The sequence below is a fragment of the Salmo trutta genome, chromosome 7, assembly GCF_901001165.1.
Source record: "Salmo trutta chromosome 7, fSalTru1.1, whole genome shotgun sequence".
In the NCBI taxonomy this organism is placed as follows: Eukaryota; Metazoa; Chordata; class Actinopteri; order Salmoniformes; family Salmonidae; genus Salmo; species Salmo trutta.
Window position 1 is genome coordinate 31,858,000 of NC_042963.1, and position 22,886 is coordinate 31,880,885.

The following is a 22,886-nucleotide window of genomic DNA, read 5'->3' on the forward strand; positions in this document are numbered from 1 at the left end:
CAGTTTGTTATACTGTATGTAACATAACTAGATTTAATTATGTGTGGCGACCCGGTCGCACAGAAATACAGGAGGTAACGTTATCTAGCTAATGTTATGCATGCATGTCAGTCAACTGCTATGCAGTAACGCCAGCTTACGTCTAGCTAAGCTAACTGTTGTAATAAGCTCTCAATTAGTTAACTGGCTGATTAGCAGAATCAGTAGTTGACTAACTCATCCAAGTAACCTAGTTCTATAAACCAGTTAGCTAACCTATCTTACAGTAACGTCAGTGAAACAAGTAATAAGGTAGAGCATTAGCTAGCTACATGGCCAGAATATGTTGCTTTTCTGGTACATGTCAATCTCTATGTCAACTGTCACCAACATATGTCACCTGACCATGTCAGGTCCAAGGAGGACTAGTATCAGCCTTCTACTACTCAGTAGCCACAACTGCAGTGTGACCTTTAGATCTGGTAGCTCATGAATCAATTCATCTTTATTTTAACCAGGTAAGTTGACTGAACACATTCTCATTTACAGCAACAACCTGGGGACTAGTTACAGGGGAGATGAATGAGACAATTGTAAGCTGGGGATGATTAGGTAACCGTATGAGGGCCAGATTGGGAATTTAGCCAGGACACCAGGGTTAACACCCCTACTCTTACGATAAGTGCCATGGGGTCTTTAGTGACCACAGTCAGGACACCCGTTTAACGTCCCTTCCGGAAGATGGCACCTAACACAGGGCAATGGCCCAATCACTGCCCTAGGGATATTTTTTTTTTAGACCAGAGGAAAGGGTGCTGGCCCGCCAAACACCACTTCCAGCAGTATCTGGTCTCCCATCCAGGGACCAACCAGGACCAACCCTGCTTAGCTTCAGAAGCAAGCCAGCAGTGGGATGCAGGGTGGTATGCTGCTGGCCAGGTTTTATCATGATCTGGTGAATACAGGTAAAATACACAATATTGGTATTGTAGTAATGAAATGATTTACCTGTAATTCTTTGATCTGAAGGTGATGACAAAGCTGAATCATGCCGGGTAAATTGAAAGCTAAGATTGTGGCGGGGCGTCACTTACCAGTCATGGACAGAGCCAGCGACCTCACTGATGCCTTCGTAGAGGTGAGCATGGGCCATTCTCAGTTTACCCTGAAAAAAACATCAGGTCAACGTAATCTTACAACCCTTTCAACACACTTTGTTACAGTGATGCAGTACTAGCCTTGTGGTGTTCTTCATTGATGTTGTGTCTTACAGGTCAAGTTTGGCAACACAACTTTCAAAACGGATGTCTACCCCAAGTCCCTTAACCCACAGTGGAACTCAGAGTGGTTCAAATTTGAGGTAAAATGTGTGAATATGACTTCTTGACTTATTTCTCTGTGAAGGAAGGTGTTTGTGAATGGCATAGGATTACAGAGTTTAGAAGCTGGAGCAGGGTTCTCCACAAAGAATGTAAGAGGGGCGCTTCGCCACTTTGTGGTCTGGCTGCGCCACAATCTAAAAAAACAACTCTATTTGCCATTTTTGCTCTAGATTGCAGGAAATGTTAGTAAAAAATGTCAGTAAAAAATGCTAAAATCTTTGCCCCCCTCCGGGCATCCCCCGGCCGTACTCAGCAGCACCACCTTGTTAAGAAATCCTGGGGCGAACCCGATAGAGTCAACATGATTGTCCTGTATTCTTGTTTCCCCAACTTTGTCCCCCCTCTAGGTGGATGATGAGGATTTGCAGGATGAGCCGTTACAGATCACAGTGTTGGACCATGACACTTACAGTGCCAACGACGCAATAGGGAAGGTCTACATTGACATCGACCCTCTGCTGTCCAGCGAGGCTGCTACTGTCATCTCTGGATGGTTCCCCATCTACGACACTATACACGGTGTGTTTCTTATAGATACTGAACAAAAATATCAACGCAACATGCAATAATTTCAAAGATTTTACTGAGTTAAACATAATTTAAGGAAATCAGTCAATTTAAATTAATTAATTAGGCTCTAATCTTTGGATTTCACATGACTGGGAATACAGATATACATTTGTTGGTCGCAGATACCTTAAAGAAAATGGGCCTCACAATGGGCCTCAGGATCTCGTAATGGTATCTCTGCATTCAAATAGCCATTGATAAAATGCACTTGTGTTCACTGTCCGTAGCTTATGCCTGCCTATACCATAACCCCACCACCACAATGGGGTACTCTGTTCACTACGTTGACATCAGCAAACAGCTCGCCTATGTGACGCCATACACGTGGTCTGCGGTTGTGAGGCTGGTTGGATATGCTACCAAATTCTCAAAAACGACGTTGCAGGCGGCTTATGGTAGAGAAATTAACATTACATTCTCTGGCAACATCTCTGGTGGACATTCCTGCAGTCAACATTCCAATTGCGTGCTCTGTCAACTTGAGACATGTGGCATTGTGTTGTGTGACAAAACTGCACATTTTAGCGTGGCCTTTTATTGTACCAAGCACAATGTGCACCTGTGTAATGATCATACTGTTTAATCAGATTCTTGATATGCCACACCTGTCAGGTGGATGGATTATCTTGGCAAAGGAGAATGCTCACTAACAGGGGTGTAAACAAATTTGCACATCATTTGAGAGAAATAAGCTTTTTGTGCGTCTGGAAAATTTCTGGAATCTTTTATTTCAGCTCATGAAACATGGGGCCAACACTTTACATGTTGTGTTTTATATTTTTGTTCAGTGCAATTCCCCATCTACCACACTATACACAGTCAGTTATATACTTCCACTATCTATGACACAAGTTATATACTTACCCATCAACGGTGCATGGCCACAGTGGTACTTTTCAGATACATAGCCAGGCCTCTAAAGAAATACACAGTGTTCTCTGTGTAACAGCCTGTAAATGCATGTTGTTCCTCTCTGCTGTAAAGACTGCCTTACTAAAAGCTGTTATTTAACGGTATCTATCTAGTAATGATGATGTAGCACCTGTCTTCCTGGTTTGAGAGGGGAGAGGAGTGTGTTTGTGAAGAGTTGGGTTTTCTAGGGTTAGGTGGTGTTTTTGTCTGGTAGTAATGTTTCTGTTCATTCTGTCCTCTCCTACAGGTATCAGAGGGGAGATTAATGTTCTGGTAAAGGTGGACCTCTTCAATGACCTAAACCGCTTCAGACAGTCCTCCTGTGGGGTCAAGTTCTTCTGCAGTGAGTCCTGGTTCCCTATGGGGATGTACTATAGTAGAGAGATCTAGTCACAAGAAATGGCTGATGATGATGATGATGATGATGATGATAAGGTGTTTATGCGTGTGTTAGCAACATCCATCCCGAGGTGTTACCGTGCGGCGCTGGTCCATGGTTTTGTTGAGGAGCTGGTGGTGAACGAGGACCCGGAGTACCAGTGGATCGACCGCATCAGAACCCCCAGGGCTTCTAACGAGGCCCGCCAGCGACTCATCTCCCTCATGTCTGGTACATAACCCAGCTCTCTATAGTGTGTATGTGTATATATAGTTGAAGTCGGAAGTTTACATACACCTTAACCAAATACATTTAAACTCAGTTTTTCACAATACCTCACATTTTATCCTAGTGAAAATTCCCTGTCTTAGGTCAGTTAGCATCACCACTTTATTTTAATAATGTGAAATGTCAGAATAATAGTAGAGAAAATGATTTATTTCAGCTTCCATTTCTTTCATCACATTCCCAGTGGGTCAGAAGTTTGCGTACACTCAATTAGTATTTGGTAGCATTGCCTTTAAATTGTTTAACTTGGGTCAAATGTTTTGGGTAGCCTTCCACAAGCTTCCCACAATAAGTTGGGTGCATTTGGGCCCATTCCTCCTGTCAGAGCTGGTGTAACTGAGTCAGTGTTGTAGGTCTCCTTGCTCACACACACTTTTTCAGTTCTGCCCACTAATTTTGTATAGGATTGAGGTCAGGGCTTTGTGATGGCCATTCCAATACCTTGACTTTGTTGTCCTTAAGCCATTTTGCCACAACTTTGGAAGTATGCTTGGGGGTCATTGTCCATTTGGAAGACCCATTTGCGACCAAGCTTTAACATTTACATTACATTTACGTCAGTTAGCAGACGCTCTTATCCAGAGCGACTTAACTTCCCGACTGATGTTTTGATGTTGCTTCAATATATCCACATAATCTTTCTTCCACATGATACCATCTATTTTGTGAAGTGCACCAGTCCCTCCTGCAGCAAAGCACCCCCACAACATGATGCTGCCACCCTCGTGCTTCACGGTTGGGATGGTGTTCTTCAGCTTGTAAGCGTCCCCTTTTTCCTCCAAACATAACGATGGTCATTATGGCCAAACAGTTCTATTTTTGTCTCATCAGACCAGAGGACATTTCTCCAAAAAGTACAATCTTTGTCCCCATGTGCAATTGCAAACCGTAGTCTGGCTTTTTTTAATGGCGGTTTTGGAGCAGTGGCTTGTTCCTTGCAGAGTGGCCTTTCAAATTATGTTGATACAGAACTCCTTTTACTGTGGATATAGATACTTTTGTACCTGTTTCCTCCGGCATCTTCACAAGGTCCTTTGCTGTTGTTCTGGGATTGATTTGCACAGTTCGCACCAAAGAACGTCCATCTTTAGACAGAACGAGTCTCCTTCCTGAGAGGTATAACGGCTGCGTGGTCCCATGGTGTTTATACTTGCGTACTATTGTTTGTACAGATGAACGTGGTACCTTCAGGCGTTTGTAAATTGCTCCCAAGGATGAACCAGACTTGTGGAGGTCTACAATAGTTTTTCTGAGTTCTTGGCTGACTTCTTTTGATTTTCCCATGATGTCAAGCAAAGAGGCACTGAGTTTGAAGGTAGGCCTTGAAATACATCCACAGGTACGCCTCCAATTGACTCAAATTATGTCAATTAGCCTATCAAAAGCTTCTAAATCCATGACATCATTTTCTGGAATTTTCCAACCTGTTTAAAGGCACAATCAACTCAGTGTATGTAATCTTCTGACCCACTGGAATTGTGATACAGTGAATTATAAGTGAAATAATCTGTCTAAACAATTGTTGGAAAAATTACTTGTGTCATGCACAAAGTAGATGTCCTAACCGACTTGCCAAAACTATAGTTTGTTAACAAGAAATTTGTGGAGTGGTTGAAAAACGAGTTTTAATGACTCCAACCTAAGTGTATGTAAACTTCCGACTTAAACTGTATATATATTACACTATAGAACTATTCTATAGTTTTAGAGTATATTACATCAGAACTCCCAGGGCTTCTAACGAGGCGTGTGTGTAGGTGAGCTGCAGAGGAAGATCGGTCTGAAGGTGTTGGAGATGGGTGGTAATGCGGTGGTGGGCTACCTGCAATGCTTTGATCTGGAGGGAGAGTCGGGTCTGGTGGTCCGAGCCATCGGCACCGCCTGCACTCTGGACAAACTCATCCCTGGGACTGCTTCCAACAACGTCACACACCCCAACACCGCCCCGGCATCCAATGCCTGCAACTCCCCCTCTAAGGAAAGCAAAGAGTGAGTATTGAACGAATGCATGAGCATGGTGTGTGTGTGTGAGAGGGAGAGAGTGTATGTGTTTGTGCCCTGCCTTTGGACTGACTCCTGTTTGTCTCAGTATTTCTGCCTTTCTCTACATTTGTGACCAGATTTCTCTGAAGGCTTATGTCAAATTGACATGATCTTATTGTATTATTGTAATTGTCACATGCTTAGTATACACTTGCTTACTTGCGGGTAAATACAAAAAAAAATGCAGAGTTAAAGATGACAAATAAATACACAGTAAATGACGAATAAAAATAGTGTGTAATTGTGTGGTGTCAGTATGCATATGTGTGTGCATGTTATGTATGTGTGTTGGGGTGTCAGTGTAAGGATGTGTGTGGGTAGAGTCCAGTGTGTGTGCATAGTCAGTGCAAAAAAGGGTCAATGCATGTAGTCCGGGTAGCCATTTGATTAGCCATTTAGCTGTCTTGTTTAGAAGTCTTATGGCTTGGGGGTAGAAGCTGTTCAGGGTCTTGTTGGTTCCAGACTGCATTGGTACCGCTTGCCGTGCGGTATCTGAGAGAACAGTCTGTTGCTTAGGTGGCAGAAGTCTCAGAAAAAATGTGACACCGCCTGGTATAGAGGTTCTGGATGGCAGGAAGCTCGGCCCCAGTGATGTACTGGGCCAAACACATTACACTCTGTAGCGCCTTGCGGTCGGATGCCAAGCAGTTGCCATACCAAGCAGTGATGCAGCCAGCCAAGATGCTCTTGATGGTGCAGCTGTATAACTTTTTGAGGATCTGGACCAATGCCAAATCTTCTCAGCGTCCTGAGGGGGAAGAGGCATTGTCGTGCCCTCTTCACGTCTGTGTTGGTGTGTTTGGGCCATGATAGATCCTTAGTAGCGTGGACACCGAAGTACTTGAAACTCTTGACCCACTCCACTATAGCCCCGTCGATGTGCATGGGGGGTGATTGGCCCTCCGTTTTTTTGTTGTCCATAATCAGCTCCTTTGTCTTACTCACGTTGAAGGAGAGGTTGTTGTCCTGGCACCACACTGCCAGGTTTCTGACCTCCCTATAGGCTCTCTCATCGTTGTCGGTGATCAGTTTTACCACCGCCATGTCGTTGGCAAACTTAATGATGGTGTTGGAGTCGTGAGCGAACAGGGAGTACAGGAGGGAACTAAGCACATACCCCTGTGTTGAGGGTCAGTGTGGCGAATGTGTTGTTGCCTACCCTCATGAAGCCCAGGATCCAATTGCAGAGGGAGGTGTTCAGTCCCAGTGACCTTGGCTTAGTGATGAGCTTTGAGGGCACTATGATGTTGAACGCTGAGCTGTAGTCAATGAACAGCATTTTCACATAGGTGTTCCTTTTGGCCAAGTGGAAAAGGGCAGTGTGGAGTGCAATAGAGAGTGCATCATCTGTAGTGGCGGTATGTGATGTGCAGTGTGTCTGGGATGATGGGGTTAATGTGAGCCATAACCTGCCTTTAAAAACATTTCATAGCTACAGGTGTGAGTGCTACGGGGTGATAATCATTTAGACAGCTTACCTTGACATTATTGGGTACAGGGACTGTGGTTGTCTGCTTAAAACATGTAGGTATTACAGATTGGGTCAGGGAGAAGTTGAACATTTCAGTGAAGACACTTGCCAGCTGGTCAGCGCATGCTCTGAGTATGCGTCCTGGTAATCCACCTTTTGAGTGTTAACTTGTTTAAAGGTCTTACTCACATCGGCTACGGTAGCATGATTACACAGTTGTCCGGAACAGCTGGTGCTCTCACGCATGGTTCAGTGTTGCTTACCTCGAAGCGAGCATAGAAGGCATTTAGCTCGTCTGGGAGGCTCGTGTCACTGGGCAGCTAGTGGGTGAGTTTCCCTTTGTAATCCGTGATAGTTTGCAAGCCCTGCCACATCCGACGAGTGTCAGAGCTAGTGTAGTAGGGTTGGATCTTAGTCCTGTATTGATGTTTTTTCTGTTTGGTGGTTTGTCGGAGGGTGTACCGGGATTTATAAAAAGCATCTGGGTTAGTGTCCCACTCCCTGAAAGTGGTAGCTCTAGCCTTTAGCTCAGTGTGGATGTTGCCTGTAATCCATGGCTTCTGGTTAGGATACGTACATGCGTACGGTCACTGTGGGGATGACGTCGTTGATGCACTTATTAATGAAGCCGGTGACTTGATGTGGTAAACTCCTCAATGCCATCCGATGAATCCCGGAACATATCCCGGAACAATCATGGCTAGCCAGGAAAGATCTTGTCTTTTTCCCTATATAGCTCAGTGCTTTCTCCTTGGCTAAACTAGTTTAATGAGTTTACATTTTAGTCATATTTACGGATCCCATACAAGGTTGTAATTAAGGCACATGAACGTTCACATGTTCAAGAAGGCATTTCTGTTCCCCCAAAAAAACGTATATGTATTTTTTCAAACAGCCCTACTGTGAGGTAGGAACTAGCGTCAAACGCCCCCTATGAGACGTCCTGTCACACTTGGGGTGTGTGTGTGTGTTATATCATGTGACAAAGCTATAGTATATGCCATATCTGAGATATGCACATGGACACACACACACAGCCCCCTTCCCCTGTGTCTGTTTGTCTGTTTTCTAATGGCTCTACTCTGTGCATTTGCATGTTAGTGCTGCTCTCTCTCTCATTTGACTGTGTGTGTGTCTGAGGGCTGTGCATGAGCTTGTTCCTGCTAGTATGGTCGGTGGAAGGTGGGGGTGGATGAATGGAGAGATAAAAGAAGGTAGGGTGGGTGCCGGTGCAAGCATTTTCTTTAGCTGCTGCATGTAGGTGGGTGTTATAATGCAAAAGGAGGGGGTAGACAACCTCTCCTCTTTATTTTTTCTTGTCTTTTCTTGTGCTCTATTTTTCTTTGCTGCAATGTTGTGGTGTGGTGTGTTGTGTTTCTCTTCTTCTCTGCCTCTGCTGCACATGGATTGGCTCTTCTCTTGCTGTATGCGTTTGGATCGGTCCACTGTCCGTCTCTACATGGTGATTGATTCAGGTCTCCTCTGGCCCACGGATGTCGCTCCAGCCACAACAGCCCTGTCCACTCAGCCTGCAGCTCTCAGAGACTGTCCCACTCCCAGAACTTCTCTGTCTCTGTCCCTACTCTGGTCTTTACTGGTACGGACAGAGAAAAATAGCGAGAGGGAGGGAGGGAGGGAGAGCGGGAAGGCTCTTCCCTGGGAGGGAGGGAGGGAGTCCCAGAATCTCTGTGTTCATTCATGGGTCTTCACTTGTACATAGAAAGGGAGAGATTATAAAAGAGAAATAAGGAGACAGACATAGAAGAGCGAGGTAAACTGGGGGGAGAGCCAGAGCAATAGAGCATGAGACAGAGGAACTAATGGATAGCCATCGGTGAGATAGTTACCAGTCTCTCCCCCCCCAAAAAAGTCAACCTCGGAGCCCATTCTTCCTTGCCATTGGATGAGAAGATTGTCATCACCAGCCCCAAACACTTCCTCTTCCTGTGTCCCCCGCAGCCAATCATTGAGCCCCTACCCAAGCAGATCCATCCCTTCCACCTGTCCTAATTTTGCCTGATTCCGTGGAGTTTATTCCCAAAATCCGTTCTGCTCACAAAAACAACATTGGATGTTCTAAGTCCACAAAAATGTTTACACCACAACAGGAGACCACTTTTGAGGTGTGTGTAGTTACCCTTTAATGCAAGTGCGAACCAGGAAGAGACCGTTGTTTGAGTGGTGTTTCTGTAGCGCTCATGTGATTGCAGAGTTTGCAAAACAAATGGCCACTGGATTGATTTAAATTATCATGATATCATTCTGTCTGATAGGCATAGGCTACTTTTGTAGTTAACATTTAATTGAAAAGGTTTTTGGGAAAGCCTTTCCATCTCGACCTGAAGATTGTTATCATTAGCTTCATCGCCAACGGCTACACAAAGTGTAGACATACATGCGCACCGCACACAGACACACACAGACGTGCATTCCTGTGCCATTTCAGAAAGTTTCTGGGAAATACGAATCACTGATGCATTTCATTCATGTCTTATGATTAACTTGGGCAAATTAATGCATTTTCTAGTAAGTTGAATACATTTTTGAATATTCATTATATTCCGTTTTAATGTGTGGATTCTGAAATTTTGTCCGCAATGCAGATTTTTTAGGGCCCCCTAGCAATCCCTCTTAGTTCAGTTCAATCAACTATATTTGTCTCCAAGGGGCAGTCACCCGGGAGTCTGTTGGGCTCAATTCCTTTTCAATTCAGTTTATGTTGGAAGTGAATTTAAATTCCAACTCAAGAAACTACTCATCCCTTTAGTGTTGTGTTGGGTTGGCCCGTGTTGTGTGTTTCTGCCATGCTTTCCTCCTCAGTTTGATATATCTGTGTGCTTCTGTTTACGCTTCATGTGCTTGGCTTTTTAGTTCCGCAGCCCAGTCATTTGCACTCCACGCACCTCTCTCACACATACACACACGGTGAGGTGACTGATGTGTGTGTTCTCCTGGCAGGCCCGTGTTCAGTGAGGACCCAACCCACCCCCTCTCCGTCCCTCCCACCCCTCTCAGAACACTTCCTTCCTCCTCCTCTCCTCCTCCCTTCTCTCCATCCAAGCCTTGCAGTCGCCAGTCCTCCTCCTCAGACACAGACCTCAGTCTGACGCCCAAGATGGGTAAGACCCCATCACCCTCCTCACCCTTCCTCACACTCTGTCTGCTCCTTTCCTCACCCCCCACCCTGAGCCTGACTGTATTTAATTTTTCCATCCCATTTCCTTGTTTAATTGATTTATTTCAAGTCATTGTGTTAGAAACACACACACACAGCAGCTGTGGACCATACATTTCTGGTGTTGACCAAGTAATAACCCGCACACCCCCTGGGGCAGGACATGGTTCCCCATACTGGTGGAAATACACCCTAGGAACCCCCCTTCCTTCCTCTCTTCTCTACTCCCTTCTTCCTAAAGGATTTGTGTTTTCCGGTCAGGTTTAAGATCTTGTGACTTTCCTCCGCTGTCCCTTTCTTCTCTGCTTTTCTTGATGTCTTGTTTTCTCCTGTTTTCTGGCTCACCTCTCCTCTCCCCACCTGCCTCTCTGTCGCTCTCTTCTCCTCCTCTCCTCCCTCTCTCGCTTTCCTCACCTTTTTCTCTGCTCAACAGTTACCACCTCCCAAGAGAGGTTTGTCTCCCGTCCTAGGATCTTCCTCTGTCCCAGTTCCCCAGCCCTCTCCTCTGACTCCCAGCCCCTTCCTCCCTCTGGGCCAATCCTGTGCAGCCTTGTGTATGCCCCCAAGCCAACACCCTGCCCCCTCTCCCCTCTGTCCAATCAGAGGGGTATGTCTTGAGAAAGAGTAACATACAGTGAAGAGCTGATGGCAGGCAGCCTTTGGGTAGGAGAGTCATGAAGCTCTATAACAGTCCTGACAACACTCTTTTCGTAACACTATAACAGCTTGCAGGAGTCACGAAGCCCAACAACATCCTGTATAACACCTGTTACACTAAAATAGTTAAATAGCCGTTTATTATAGTCTCAGGTAGGGCACAGAGTGCAAAAGTCATGAATGTCTAAAACACCTTTTACAAACTCCCTCTATAGCCACCCCTTAGAAACCTCTATAGCCACCCCTCAGAAACCTCTATAACAGCTGTATACAGTGCGTTCGGAAAGTATTCAGACCCCTTCCTTTTACGTTACTGCCTTATTCTAAAATGGATTAAATAAATGTTTTGCATCATCAATCTACACACAATACTCCATAATGACAAAGCAATAACAGGTTTTTGGAAATTTTTGTAAAGAAAGAGAAATACCTTATTTACATAAGTATTCAGACCCTTGCTATGAGACTTGAAATTGAGCTCAGGTGCATCCTGTTTCCATTGATCATCCTTGATCTTTCTACAACTTGATTGGAGTCCACCTGTGGTAAATTCAATTGATTAGACATGATTTGGAAAGGCACACACCTGTCTATATTATGTCCCACAGTTGACAGTGCATGTCAGAGCAAAAACCAATCTGTGAGGTTGAAAGAATTGTCCGTATAACTACGTGACAGGACTGTGTCGAGGCACAGATCTGGGGAAGGGTACCAACAAGTTTCTGCAGCATTGAAGGTCCCCAAGAACACAGTGGCCTCCATCATTCTTAAATGGAAGAAGTTTGGAACCACCAAGTCTCTTCCTAGAGCTGGCTGCCCGGCCAAACTGAGCAGTCGGGGGAGAAGGGCATTGGTCAGGGAGGTGATCAAGATCCCGATGGTCACTCTGACAGAGCTCCAGAGTGTCTCTGTGGAGATGGTTGTCCTTCTGGAAAGTTCTTCCATCTCTGCAGCACTCCACTAATCTTGCCTTTATGGTAGAGTGGCCAGACCGAAGCCACTCCTCAGTAAAAGGCAGTTGACAGCCCACTTGGAGTTTTCCAAAAGGCACCTAAAGGACTCTCAGACCATGAGAAACAAGATTCTCTGATATGATGAAACTTAGATTGAACTCTTTGGCCTGAATACCAAGTGTCACGTCTGGAGGAAACCTGGCACCATCCCTTCGGTGAAGCATGGTGGTGGCAGCATCATGCTTTGGGGATATTTTTCAGCGGCAGGGACCGAGAGACAGGACAAGACGGAACAGAGCAAAGAGAGATGAGGTTGGGTGGAAAAAGGACTTGGAGTGAGAAATATATTTTGTGTCATGGGCAAGGAAACTCAAAATGGGTGATTATACTAATTAATACAAATGTTGATCCGATTGTTCAAACTGTCTAAACAGATCCTCAAGGAAGATGGATTCTTTTTTTAAAAAGTTTATTTTAAATTGGACCAAAAACAGATCTGGCTAATTAATCTATGTGGGCCAAATAATGATGATTCACACTTCTTCAAAAAAAATATAATAATCTATTGAGCTCACAAGCTACGAATGAATCTATTATTATGGTGAGAGATTAGATTACGGTTTTAAGTACACTACCGGTCAAAAGTTTGGGGTCACTTAGAAATGTTCTTGTTTTTGAAAGAAAAGCACTTTTTGTCCAATAAAATAACATCAAATTGATCAGAAATACAGTGTAGACATTGTTCCTCTGTCCATTGTCTGTGTTCTTTTGCCCATCTTAATCTTTTCTTTTTATTGGCCAGTCTGAGAGATGGTTTTTTCTTTGCAACTCTGCCTACAAGGCCAGCATCCCGGAGTCGCCTATTCACTGTTGACGTTGAGACTGGTTTTTTTCGGGTACTATTTAATGAAGCTGCCAGTTGAGGACTTGTGAGGCGTCTGTTTCTCCAGCTAGATACTCTAATGTACTTGTCCTCTTGCTCAGTTGTGCACCGGGGCCTCCCACTCTTTCTATTCTGGTTAGAGCCAGTTTGAGCTTTCCTGTGAAGGGAGTAGTACACAGCGTTGCACGAGATCATTCGTTTCTTGGAAATTTCTTGCATGGAATAGCCTTCATTTCTCAGAACAAGAATAGACTGATGAGTTTCAGAAGAAAGGTCGTTTCTGTCCATTTTGAGCCTGTAATCGAACCCACATGCTGATGCTCCAGATACTCAACTACTCTAAAGAAGGCCAGTTTTATTGCTTCTATAATCAGAACAACAGTTTTCAGCTGTGCTAACATAATTGCAAAAGGGTTCTCTAATGATCAATTAGCCTTTTAAAATGATAACTTGGATTAGCTAAACCAACGTGCCATTGGAACACAGGAGTGACGGTTGCTGATAATGGGCCTCTGTACGCCTATGTAGATATTCCATTAAATATCAGCTGTTTCCAGCTACAATAGTCATTTACAACATTAACAATGTCTACACTGTATTTCTGATTAATTTGATGGACAAAAAAAAATGTATTTTTTTCAAAAACAAGAACATTTCGAAGTGACCCCAAATTTTTTAAACGGCAGTGTACCTCAATGGATTGTAAAGGAAATCACTAGTGGGTATATGGAGGCTAAAAAACCCTGACCTTGTGAAATATACATGGAGCAGGCTTAATCAAGCTAGCCGTCTTAATTACTTCCTAGTCTCATTCTTGCTGGCATCAAAAGTTTAAAAAAGTATTAATAGGAGACCAAATGCGATCGACCCACCATCTATTTGGCCTCCTTATAACTCTTACAGAATTTTCACGTGGATGGGGATATTGTAAATTTAATCAAAGCCTATTGGTTGACATTTTGTTCTTAAAATGTCTTGCGGATCAGTGGGATGCTAGCGTCCCATTTTGAAAACTTCCGGTGAAATTGCAGAGCTCCAAATTCAAATTAAATTACTATAAATATCAAACTTTCATGAAATCACAAGTGCAATACATCAGAATAAAGCTTAAATTGTTGTTAATCCAGCCGCCGTGTCAGATTTCAAAAAGGCTTTACGGCGAAAGCAAACCATGCAATTATCTCAGGACAGCGCCAAGCACACAAATACATAACAAATCATTTTCAACCAGGGAGTTGCGACACGAAAGTCAAAAATAGCTATATAATATATGCCTTACCTTTGAAGATCTTCTTCTGTTGGCACTCAAATGTCCCAGTTACATTACAAATGGTCCTTTTGTTTGATAATGTCCTTCTTTATATCCATAAAAACTCAGTTTAGCTGGTGCGCTTCAGTCAATAATCCACTCGGTTTCCCTCCTTCAAAATGCATACAAAATGAATCCCAAACGTTACCAATAAACTTATCCAAACAAGTCAATTAACGTTTATAATCAAACCTTAGGTACGCAAATAAACGATAAAATTTAAGATGGAGAATCGTAATTGTTTTTACCGGAGAAAAATACCAAAGAACTCTCTCTCATCCACGCGCTTGGAAACACTACAGCCAAAATGGGAGCCACCTAGAAAAACTACAATTTCTGGCTCATTTTTCCAAAAAACAACCTGAAACGCTTTCTAAAGACTGCAGTTCCTAGGGCTTCCACTAGATGTCAATCGGGCACAATTTCGCCCTATTATAAAAGTGCCAGCCATTGAAATCAGTGGTAGGATGATTTTTTTGGGGGGGGGGGGTGGTTGGTTTGTCCTCGGGGTTTCGCCTGCCATTTCAGTTCTGTTATAATCACAGACATTATTTTAACAGTTTTAGAAACTTTAGAGTGTTTTCTATCCAAATCTACCAATAATATGCATATCCTAGTTTCTGGGCCTGAGTAGCAGGCAGTTTACTTTGGGCACGCTTTTCATCCAGATGTCAAAATACCGCCCCCCATCCCAAAGAAGGCAAAGGCAAAATAATTCATAATTAACTTTTTTCCTGCTCAACATAGGTACAGCAGATCCCCTTATTGTATGGGACACTTACATGTACTTTTAGAGGCCATTCAATACAATACTCATTAAAACAAAAGCAATTTAAGTCGAAAGATTAGACTAATAAAGGAAATAGGGGAAGTAACAGCGCAGGTAGATGGTAATGGAAACTGTACTATAGAGGCACAAAATAAGTTATAGGAAAAACAAAAAGACATGGAAGTACTTATTAAAGAACGATCAAGTGTAATGTATTACAAAAATAAAGCGAATTGGACGGAAAATTGTGAAAAATGCACACTTTTTATTGGATCTTCAACATAGAAATGCTAGCAAAAATTATTTACAGAAACTCGTTACAAATGGAGTCATCCATGATTCACCAAATTATATTTTGAAAGAGGAAGCAAAATATTTTAAGCATATGTTTTCTTTGTCTCCTCCATTTCCACGGAATGATGTCAACTTTATTTCCTAATAATAATAATAATAATAATAATAATAATAATAATAATAATAATAATAATAATAATAATAATAATAATGTAAAATTAACAAATTTACAGAAAGACCCGTATGAAGGCCAAGTTATAGAAGAGGAACCTTTTGAGGCAATAAAATCTTTTCAGTCTGGAAAAACACCAGGGCTTGATGGTATACCAGTAGAGGTATATCATACCTTTTTTTGATGAACCCAAGATCCATTATTAGTATGTTTAAATTAGAGACTGTCAGGTACTCAACAAGAAGGATTGATTTAATTACTACTAAAACAGGACCCTGGTGGTAAGTATAAAGATACAGTCCATTTAAAAAATCTGGAGGCCTCTTACACTTCAGTGTTGTGGTGAAATGCATAGCGCATAAAATAAAAAAGGTTTTACCAGGTATTGTTCATCCTAATCAGACAGTTTTTTTTTTTTAACATGATATATTGGAGATACTATGACAACTACAATTGAACATTATGAAACATCAAGGATACCAGTCCTGGTCTTCATAGCAGATTTTGGAAAGGCGTTTGATAAAGTACGACTAGAATTTATATATAAATGCCTGGATTACATTAATTTTGGTGAATCTCTTATTCAATGGGTTAAAGTTATGTACAGCAACCCCAGATGTAAAATAGTAAATATTGGTTACTTCTCAGAAAGTATTGAGCTTTTAAGAGGAGTAAAACAAGGCTGTTTTTTGTCTCCATATCTATTTATTATGGCCATTGAAATGTTAGCTATTAAAATTAGATCCAACAAGAACATTGACGGTTAGATATTCTAGGGATTAAAACAAAAGTGTCAATGTATGCTGATCCCTGCACAGTCTCATTGAAGATCTTGATGACTTTTTTAGCCTCTCTGGAATAAAACCGAATTATGACAAGTGTACCATATTACGTATTGGATTGTTAAAAAAAAAAAGAGTTTACACTACCTTGTAGTTTACCAATAAAATGGGCGGATGGTCAAGTAGCTATACTTGGTATTCACATCTCAAAAACTATAAATTCACTTACCAAAATCAATTTCAATAGAAAGTTAGCAAAAATAGGTAAATACTTGTCTATTCATGAAGTCGGAAGCTTACATACACCTTAAGCCAAATACATTTAAACTCAGTTTCACAATTCCTGACATTTAATCCTAATAAAAATGTCCTGTCTTAGGTCAGTTGGGACTTTATTTTAAGAATGTGAAATGTCAGAATAATAGTAGAGTGATTTATTTTTACTTTTATTTCTTTCATCACATTCCCAGTGGGTCAGAAGTTTACATACACTCAATTAGTATTTCATAGCATTGCCTTTAAATTGTTTAACTTGGGTAAAACGTTTCGGGTAGCCTTCCATAAGCTTCCCACAATAAGTTGGGTGAATTTGGGCACATTCTCAAGCAAAGCACCCCCACAACATGATGCTGCCACTCCCGTGCTTCACGGTTGGGATGGTGTTCTTCAGCTTGTAAGCCTCCCCCTTTCTCCTCCAAACATAACGATGGTCATTATGGCCAAGCAGTTCTGTTTTTTGTTTCATCAGACCAGAGGACACTTCTCCAAAAGTACAATCTTTGTTCCCATGTGCAGTTGCAAACCGTAGTCTGGCTTTTTTATGGCGGTTTTGGAGCAGTGACCTCTTCCTTGCTGAGCGACCTTTCAGGCTATGTCGATATAGGACTCGTTTTACTGTGGATATAGATACTTTTGTACCTGTTTCCTCCAGCATCTTCACAAGGTCCTTTGCTGTTGTTCAGGGATTGATTTGCACTTTTCGCACCAAAGTACGTTCATCTCTAGGAGACAGAAGGCGTCTCCTTCCTGAGTGGTGTGACGGCTGCGTGGTCCCATGGTGTTTATACTTGCGTACTATTGTTTGTACAGATGAACGTGGTACCTTCAGGCGTTTGGAAATTGCTCCCAAGGATGAACCAGATTGGGGAGGTCTGCAATTTTTTTTTCTGAGGTCTTGGCTGATTTCTTTAGATTTTCCCATGATGTCAAGCAAAGAGGCACTGAGTTTGAAGGTAGGACTTGAAATACATCCACAGGTACACCTCCAATTGACTCAAATTATGTCAGAAGCTTCTAAAGCCATGACATCCTTTTCTGGAATTTTCCAAGCTATTTAAAGGCACAGTCAACTTGTAATAATCTGTCTGTAAACAATTGTTGGAAAAATGACTTGTGTCATGCACAAAGTAGATGTCCTAACCGACTTGCCAAAACTATAGTTTGTTAACAAGAAATGAGTGGAGTGCTTGAAAAACGAGTTTTAATGGCTCCAACCTAAGTGTATGTTAACTTCCGACTTCAACTGTACTTACTAATGGCACTGCCTACTCCAGATGACTTGTTTTTTAAATCATATGAGCAAAAAAGATTTCAATTTTTTTGGAATGATATGTCAGACAAAATTAAACGTGCCTATTTATATAATGAATTTGAGTTTGGGGGGCTAAAACTATTAAGGTTTAAACCTCTCACTAAAAGCACTCATACATAAGTTATAGTTAAACCCAAAACGGTTCTCCAGTAGATTTTTAAGAAAGGCTAATCCATTGTTCAAAATTTGCCTTTATACAGATTACAACTTCTCATTAACGACTGATTGAAAATGAAATTTTGTTTAAAATATAGCCCTTTCTTAAACAGGCCATGCAACGCTGGTTACAATTTCTGTTTTATCCTCCAGAAAAGACAGGTTAAACTAAAATATACTGATTCAATAAAACATCTTTATGGATGAAAATAAAAAGGTATTATGTTTATTAATTATATTATGAATAGAAACGGAGGCAAGTGGAAACGGGAGAACGTAGGGATTTTTTTTGCCTGCCGTATATTAAAGATACAAATTGGCTGAAAGGAATTGGCATAAATAGAAAAATATACCAGATTAATTTGAGGACAAAAATGTTGACAATAGCATCATACAGGTTGCAAAATAAATGGGAAGATATTTTTGATGTACCAATTCCATGGCACATGGTTTATGAACTGGTAGAAAAAAACAACAGTTGATTCAACACTTAGTTTTTCAATGTGTGTGTGTGTGTGTGTGTGTGTGTGTGTGTGTGTGTGTGTGTGTGTGTGTGTGTGTGTGTGTCCGTGTCCGTGTGTGTGTGTCCGTGTCCGTGTCCGTCCGTGTGTGTCCGTGTCCGCTGTGGCTCAGTTGGTAGAGCATGGTGTTTGCAACGCCAGGGTTGTGGGTTCGATTCCCACGGGGGGCCATTACAAAAAAAAAAATCATGAAATGTATGCATTCACTACTGTAAGTCGCTCTGGATAAGAGCATCTGCTAAATGACTAAAATGTAAATATATAATATAGTGCATACAACAATGTCAGCTCTGTAGATTTTGCTGTGAAGAGACAGAATCACTAGATAATCTATTCTGGTATCTGAATACTTATGTAAATGTAATATCAGTTTATTTTTTTATATATTTACAAACATTTCTAAACACCTGTTTTTGCTTTGTCATGATGGTGTAGTGTGTATAGATTGAGGGTAAAAAACAATTTTTTGAATCCATTATAGAGTAAGGCTGTAATTTAAAAATGTGGAAAAAGTCAAGGGGTCTTAATACTTTCCGAAATCACTATATTTGCACACGTTTTCCAAACCACCTTAGCCCTACTTGACCTTACACCACTTAACCTGGGGTAAACTGTCCATCCCTGCTGGCATCTGGGCCTCATTGACTGCCTTGGACGACCACCTTCCCCTACCCATTTTTCCACCTCAATGTGTGGTTTATGGCATGTCCAGACCCCCACCCCTGTTTTGAGTCTATAAGGTGGCATAGTCTGCAGCCTCCCAGGCCAGGCAGAGTAGTGTACAGAGGGGATAATAAAGCAGCCATTTGGACTCTATCCTCACAGGTAGATCTATGGGAATGTTGTCATTAACAAAGATGTGGTAATTACAATGTACACTGAACAAAAATATAAATGCAACAATTTCAAAGATTTTACTGAGTTACAGTTCATATAAGGAAATCAGTCAATTGAAATAAATTAGGCCCTGATCTATGGATTTCACATGACTGGGAATATAGATACATTTTAAAAAAGAAAATAGGGGAGTGGATCAGAAAACCTGTCCGTATCTGGTGCTCAATGGATGGGTGACATGTCTGGTGAGTATGCAGGCCATGGAAGAACTGGGACATTTTCAGCTTCCAGGAATTGTGTACAGATCCTTGTGACATGGGGCTGTGCATTATCATGCTGAAACGAGGTGATGACGGTGGATGAATGGCACGACAATGGGCCTCCGGATCTTATCACGGTATCTCTGTGCATTCAAATTGACATCGATAAAATTATATTGTATTCGTTGTCCGTAGCTTATGCCTGCCCATACCACAACTCCACTGCCACCATGGGGCACTCTGTTCACATTGAGATCAGCAAAATGCTCGGCCACACAGTTGAAACCGGGATTCATCCGTGAAGAGCACACTTCTCCAGTGGCCATAGAAGGTGAGCATTTGCCCACAAGTCAGTTATGACGCCAAGACCCTGGTGAGGACAATGAGCACACAGATGAGCTTCCCTGTGACCATTTCTGACAGTTTGTGCAGAAATTCTTCGTTTGCGCAAACCCACAGTTTCACCAGCTATCCGGGTGGCTGGTTTGACGATCCCACAGGTGAAGAAGCAGAATGTGGAGGTCCTGGGATGGCGTGGTTACACGTGGTCTGCTGTTGTGAGGCCATACCTGTCACGTGGATATGCCATACCTGTCACGTGGATGGATTATCTTGGCAAAGGAGAAATGTTCACTAACAGGAATGTACATAAATTTGTGCACAACATTTGAGAGAAATAAGCTTTTTGGTGCATATGGAACATTTCTGGGTTCTTTTATTTCAGCGTATAAAACATGGGACCAACACTTAGCATGTTGCGTTCATATTTTTGTTCAGGATAGATATTAGCTAGTAGTCTAAGGGATACGATTAATATGGGATTTGCATGGTTGTCGAGGCGTTCTGGCTCACACAAGCCAAGGCCTGGCAAAGGTACTTACTTACTTCCTATGGTTTTTGAGGAATGCCTGCTGTCTGTAATGAAGTGATGTGATTGGTGAAGTGGTGTTCTCTAATCCTATCAGGGATGGGGAGTGGGATCAGCGTTGGGAAAGAGGCAGGGCCGCTGAAGACCCTCCTCAGACAGCAGGCCCAATCAGCATTGGAGCAGAGGGTACGCACACACACACACACCGTACGGCATTGTGCTGTGTGAAAGGGTAATTGTGAAGTGTGTGTGAGGGTGAAGTATGATTATGTAAGAGTGAATAATGTTCCCTTTCTCCATCCTCTTGACCACTCCTTCCTCTCAGGGAGCCTCATCCTCTGGTATATTTGTAAACACCAGGGTATGTCTCTCTTTCACACACACTCACTGTTCTGGATGCTTCTATCAAACCTGTCTTACCTGTCTGGGTTCTGCTCAGGGCTTCTACTCTTGAGTTGGGCTGTTTCTCAAAATTCTACAGTGACTTCATCTTCTCCATCTGCACTGATCTGTTAACACAGGACGGGAAGAAGCAACATGGAGGATACCTACTAGCAATATGCTTTTACCTGTCCAGTTCTGTCATTTGTCACCAGTGCAGATAGAGGAGAGAAGAAAGGTAGATAGTTGAGATGCAGCCTTAGTCCCCTGATCGATGGTAACAAGCACGCTCCACTCCGTTACCATGGCGATGTCACAATCACTCAGGTTGGGAAATTGCTGGTCTAGACCAGTATGCTGTAGCAGTTCCTCGTATGCATATCATTGGCATGGCTGAAACACACAGCCTCACTCTGCATGGGGAGGTGCCGTCCCACTCACTACCCCCTCATCTGGATGACACCTGTCCTGGATCACACTTTTCACACCTGGGTTGACTATTGACCGTCACAGCAGGAGACTGACTCTGTCACACAATGCCATTTTCAATTAAACTCTGCATTGTATTACTGGTATGCTGTTATTGTATAAACGGTATATCAGGGTTATTCAAATCCAGACCACGAAGGCAGTACTGTTGGTTTTCATCCTACCCCTTCTAATCAGGGACTGATTCAGACCTCGGTGATAATCAATTAACTGAACTAACTAGCAGGGACAAAAAGCCAACCAGCAGTACTGCAGACCTCCAGACCTTGACTTGAGGCCTGTTGTATACTCTGTCTGCCTGTCATCTGTCTAGTTGTGTATCTGAGGTAGAAGAGATGAACCAACACTACCTCATTTAGCAGATTACTCTGTTGCTGCTACTAAATGAATGACATATGTTAATACTACTTTCAGTCAGTGTGGGGTTTTATCTTCTGTCTTATGCCCTTACAACCCTGCATCTTTTTTGTATGACGAGGATAGGGTTGAGCGCGCAATCCTTAATTCTACTGTTTCCATGGTAACCAGAGTTCACAGAGACAGGTTTGACCCCTAACCAGACTTTTTTCTGACCCTGTGTAATTTCAGGAGTTCCCCTTCTTCACGTTGACTTGTTTTCCCCCCGGCTTCCTGGTTCACATCGGGGGAGTGGTCAGCGCCCGCTCGGTCAAGCTGCTTGACCGCATACACAACCCTGGTGAGTTCCCTACTACTGCACGGTCCCAGCTATAGAACACAGCAACATGTTACAGGTTGTAATCCATGTTGCAGTGTAGCTTGTGTTTCCAGGCTAGTTAGATTATGACATGACCGATCACTCTTGTTAACCTCTAGGGGCTATGTGGGACGCAAGCGTCCCACCCCTGGTACACCCTATCAACAACAGGTGAAATATCAAGAGCGCCAAATTTGAAAACAATTAAATGTCATAATTCAAATTTCTCAAACATACAACTATCTTACACCCTTTGAAAGATAAACATCTCCTTAATCTAACCACGTTGTCCGATTTCAAAAAGGTTTTACGGTGAAAGCATAAAGTTAGATTATGTTAGGAGAGTACATTGACAATAGCTGTGTGTAATGTTTTGTCAATTCAAAGACAGGCGTCACCAAAAGCAGAAAACCAGCTAAAATTATGCACTAACCTTTGACAATCTCCATCAGATGACACTCCTAGGACATTGTTAGACAATACATGCATTTTTAGTTCTATCAAGTTCATATTTATATCCAAAAACAGCGTTTTACTATGGCGTTGATGTTCAGGAAATCGTTTCCTTCCAATAACCGCCAGTCAATCAGCACAACAAATTAAATAATTACTATTCGAAAACATTGGTAAAATATTATATTGTCATTCAAAGAATTATAGATTTACATCTCTTGAACGCAACCGGATTGCCAGATTTAAATATAACCTTACTGGGAAATCACACTTTGCAATAATCTGAGCACTGCGCCCAGAAAAATACACTTTGCGATACAGACTAACCGCCATGTTGGAGAGATCGAAAATACTATGTAAATAATCCATTACCTTTGATTCTCTTCATCAGATGTCACTTCCAAAGAATCCCAGGTCCATAACGAATGTAGTTTTGTTCGAAAAAGCTCATCATTTATGTCCAAAAAGCTCCGTGTTGTTAGCACATGATCTATGCCCGCCGGACTTCACTTCATGAACGAGGGGGAAAAAAATATTTAAGTTCGTTCAAACATGTCAAACGTTGTATAGCATAAATCATTACTGCCTTTTTTAACC

The 22,886-nt window shown here is 42.3% G+C and overlaps 1 protein-coding gene across 8 annotated transcripts in view; it reads left to right on the plus strand.

Moving 5' to 3' along the window:
• LOC115197242 (C2 domain-containing protein 5) overlaps positions 1-22,886 on the plus strand; it is a 54,422-nt gene that overhangs the window by 486 nt on the left and 31,050 nt on the right. For 6 of the 8 annotated variants that reach the window (XM_029758597.1, XM_029758594.1, XM_029758598.1 and 3 more), the window contains exons 2-10: positions 1,009-1,117; positions 1,253-1,339; positions 1,709-1,880; positions 3,091-3,186; positions 3,298-3,453; positions 5,268-5,499; positions 9,983-10,143; positions 20,349-20,437; positions 21,710-21,818. In XM_029758597.1, the coding sequence (XP_029614457.1) occupies positions 1,028-1,117; positions 1,253-1,339; positions 1,709-1,880; positions 3,091-3,186; positions 3,298-3,453; positions 5,268-5,499; positions 9,983-10,143; positions 20,349-20,437; positions 21,710-21,818 (1,192 nt within the window). In that variant the 5' untranslated portion in view covers positions 1,009-1,027. Of the gene's footprint in view, positions 1-1,008; positions 1,118-1,252; positions 1,340-1,708; positions 1,881-3,090; positions 3,187-3,278; positions 3,454-5,267; positions 5,500-8,499; positions 8,622-9,982; positions 10,144-20,348; positions 20,438-21,709; positions 21,819-22,886 lie in introns of those variants that run through there. The other 2 variants (XM_029758593.1, XM_029758596.1) reach the window with 2 other exon arrangements.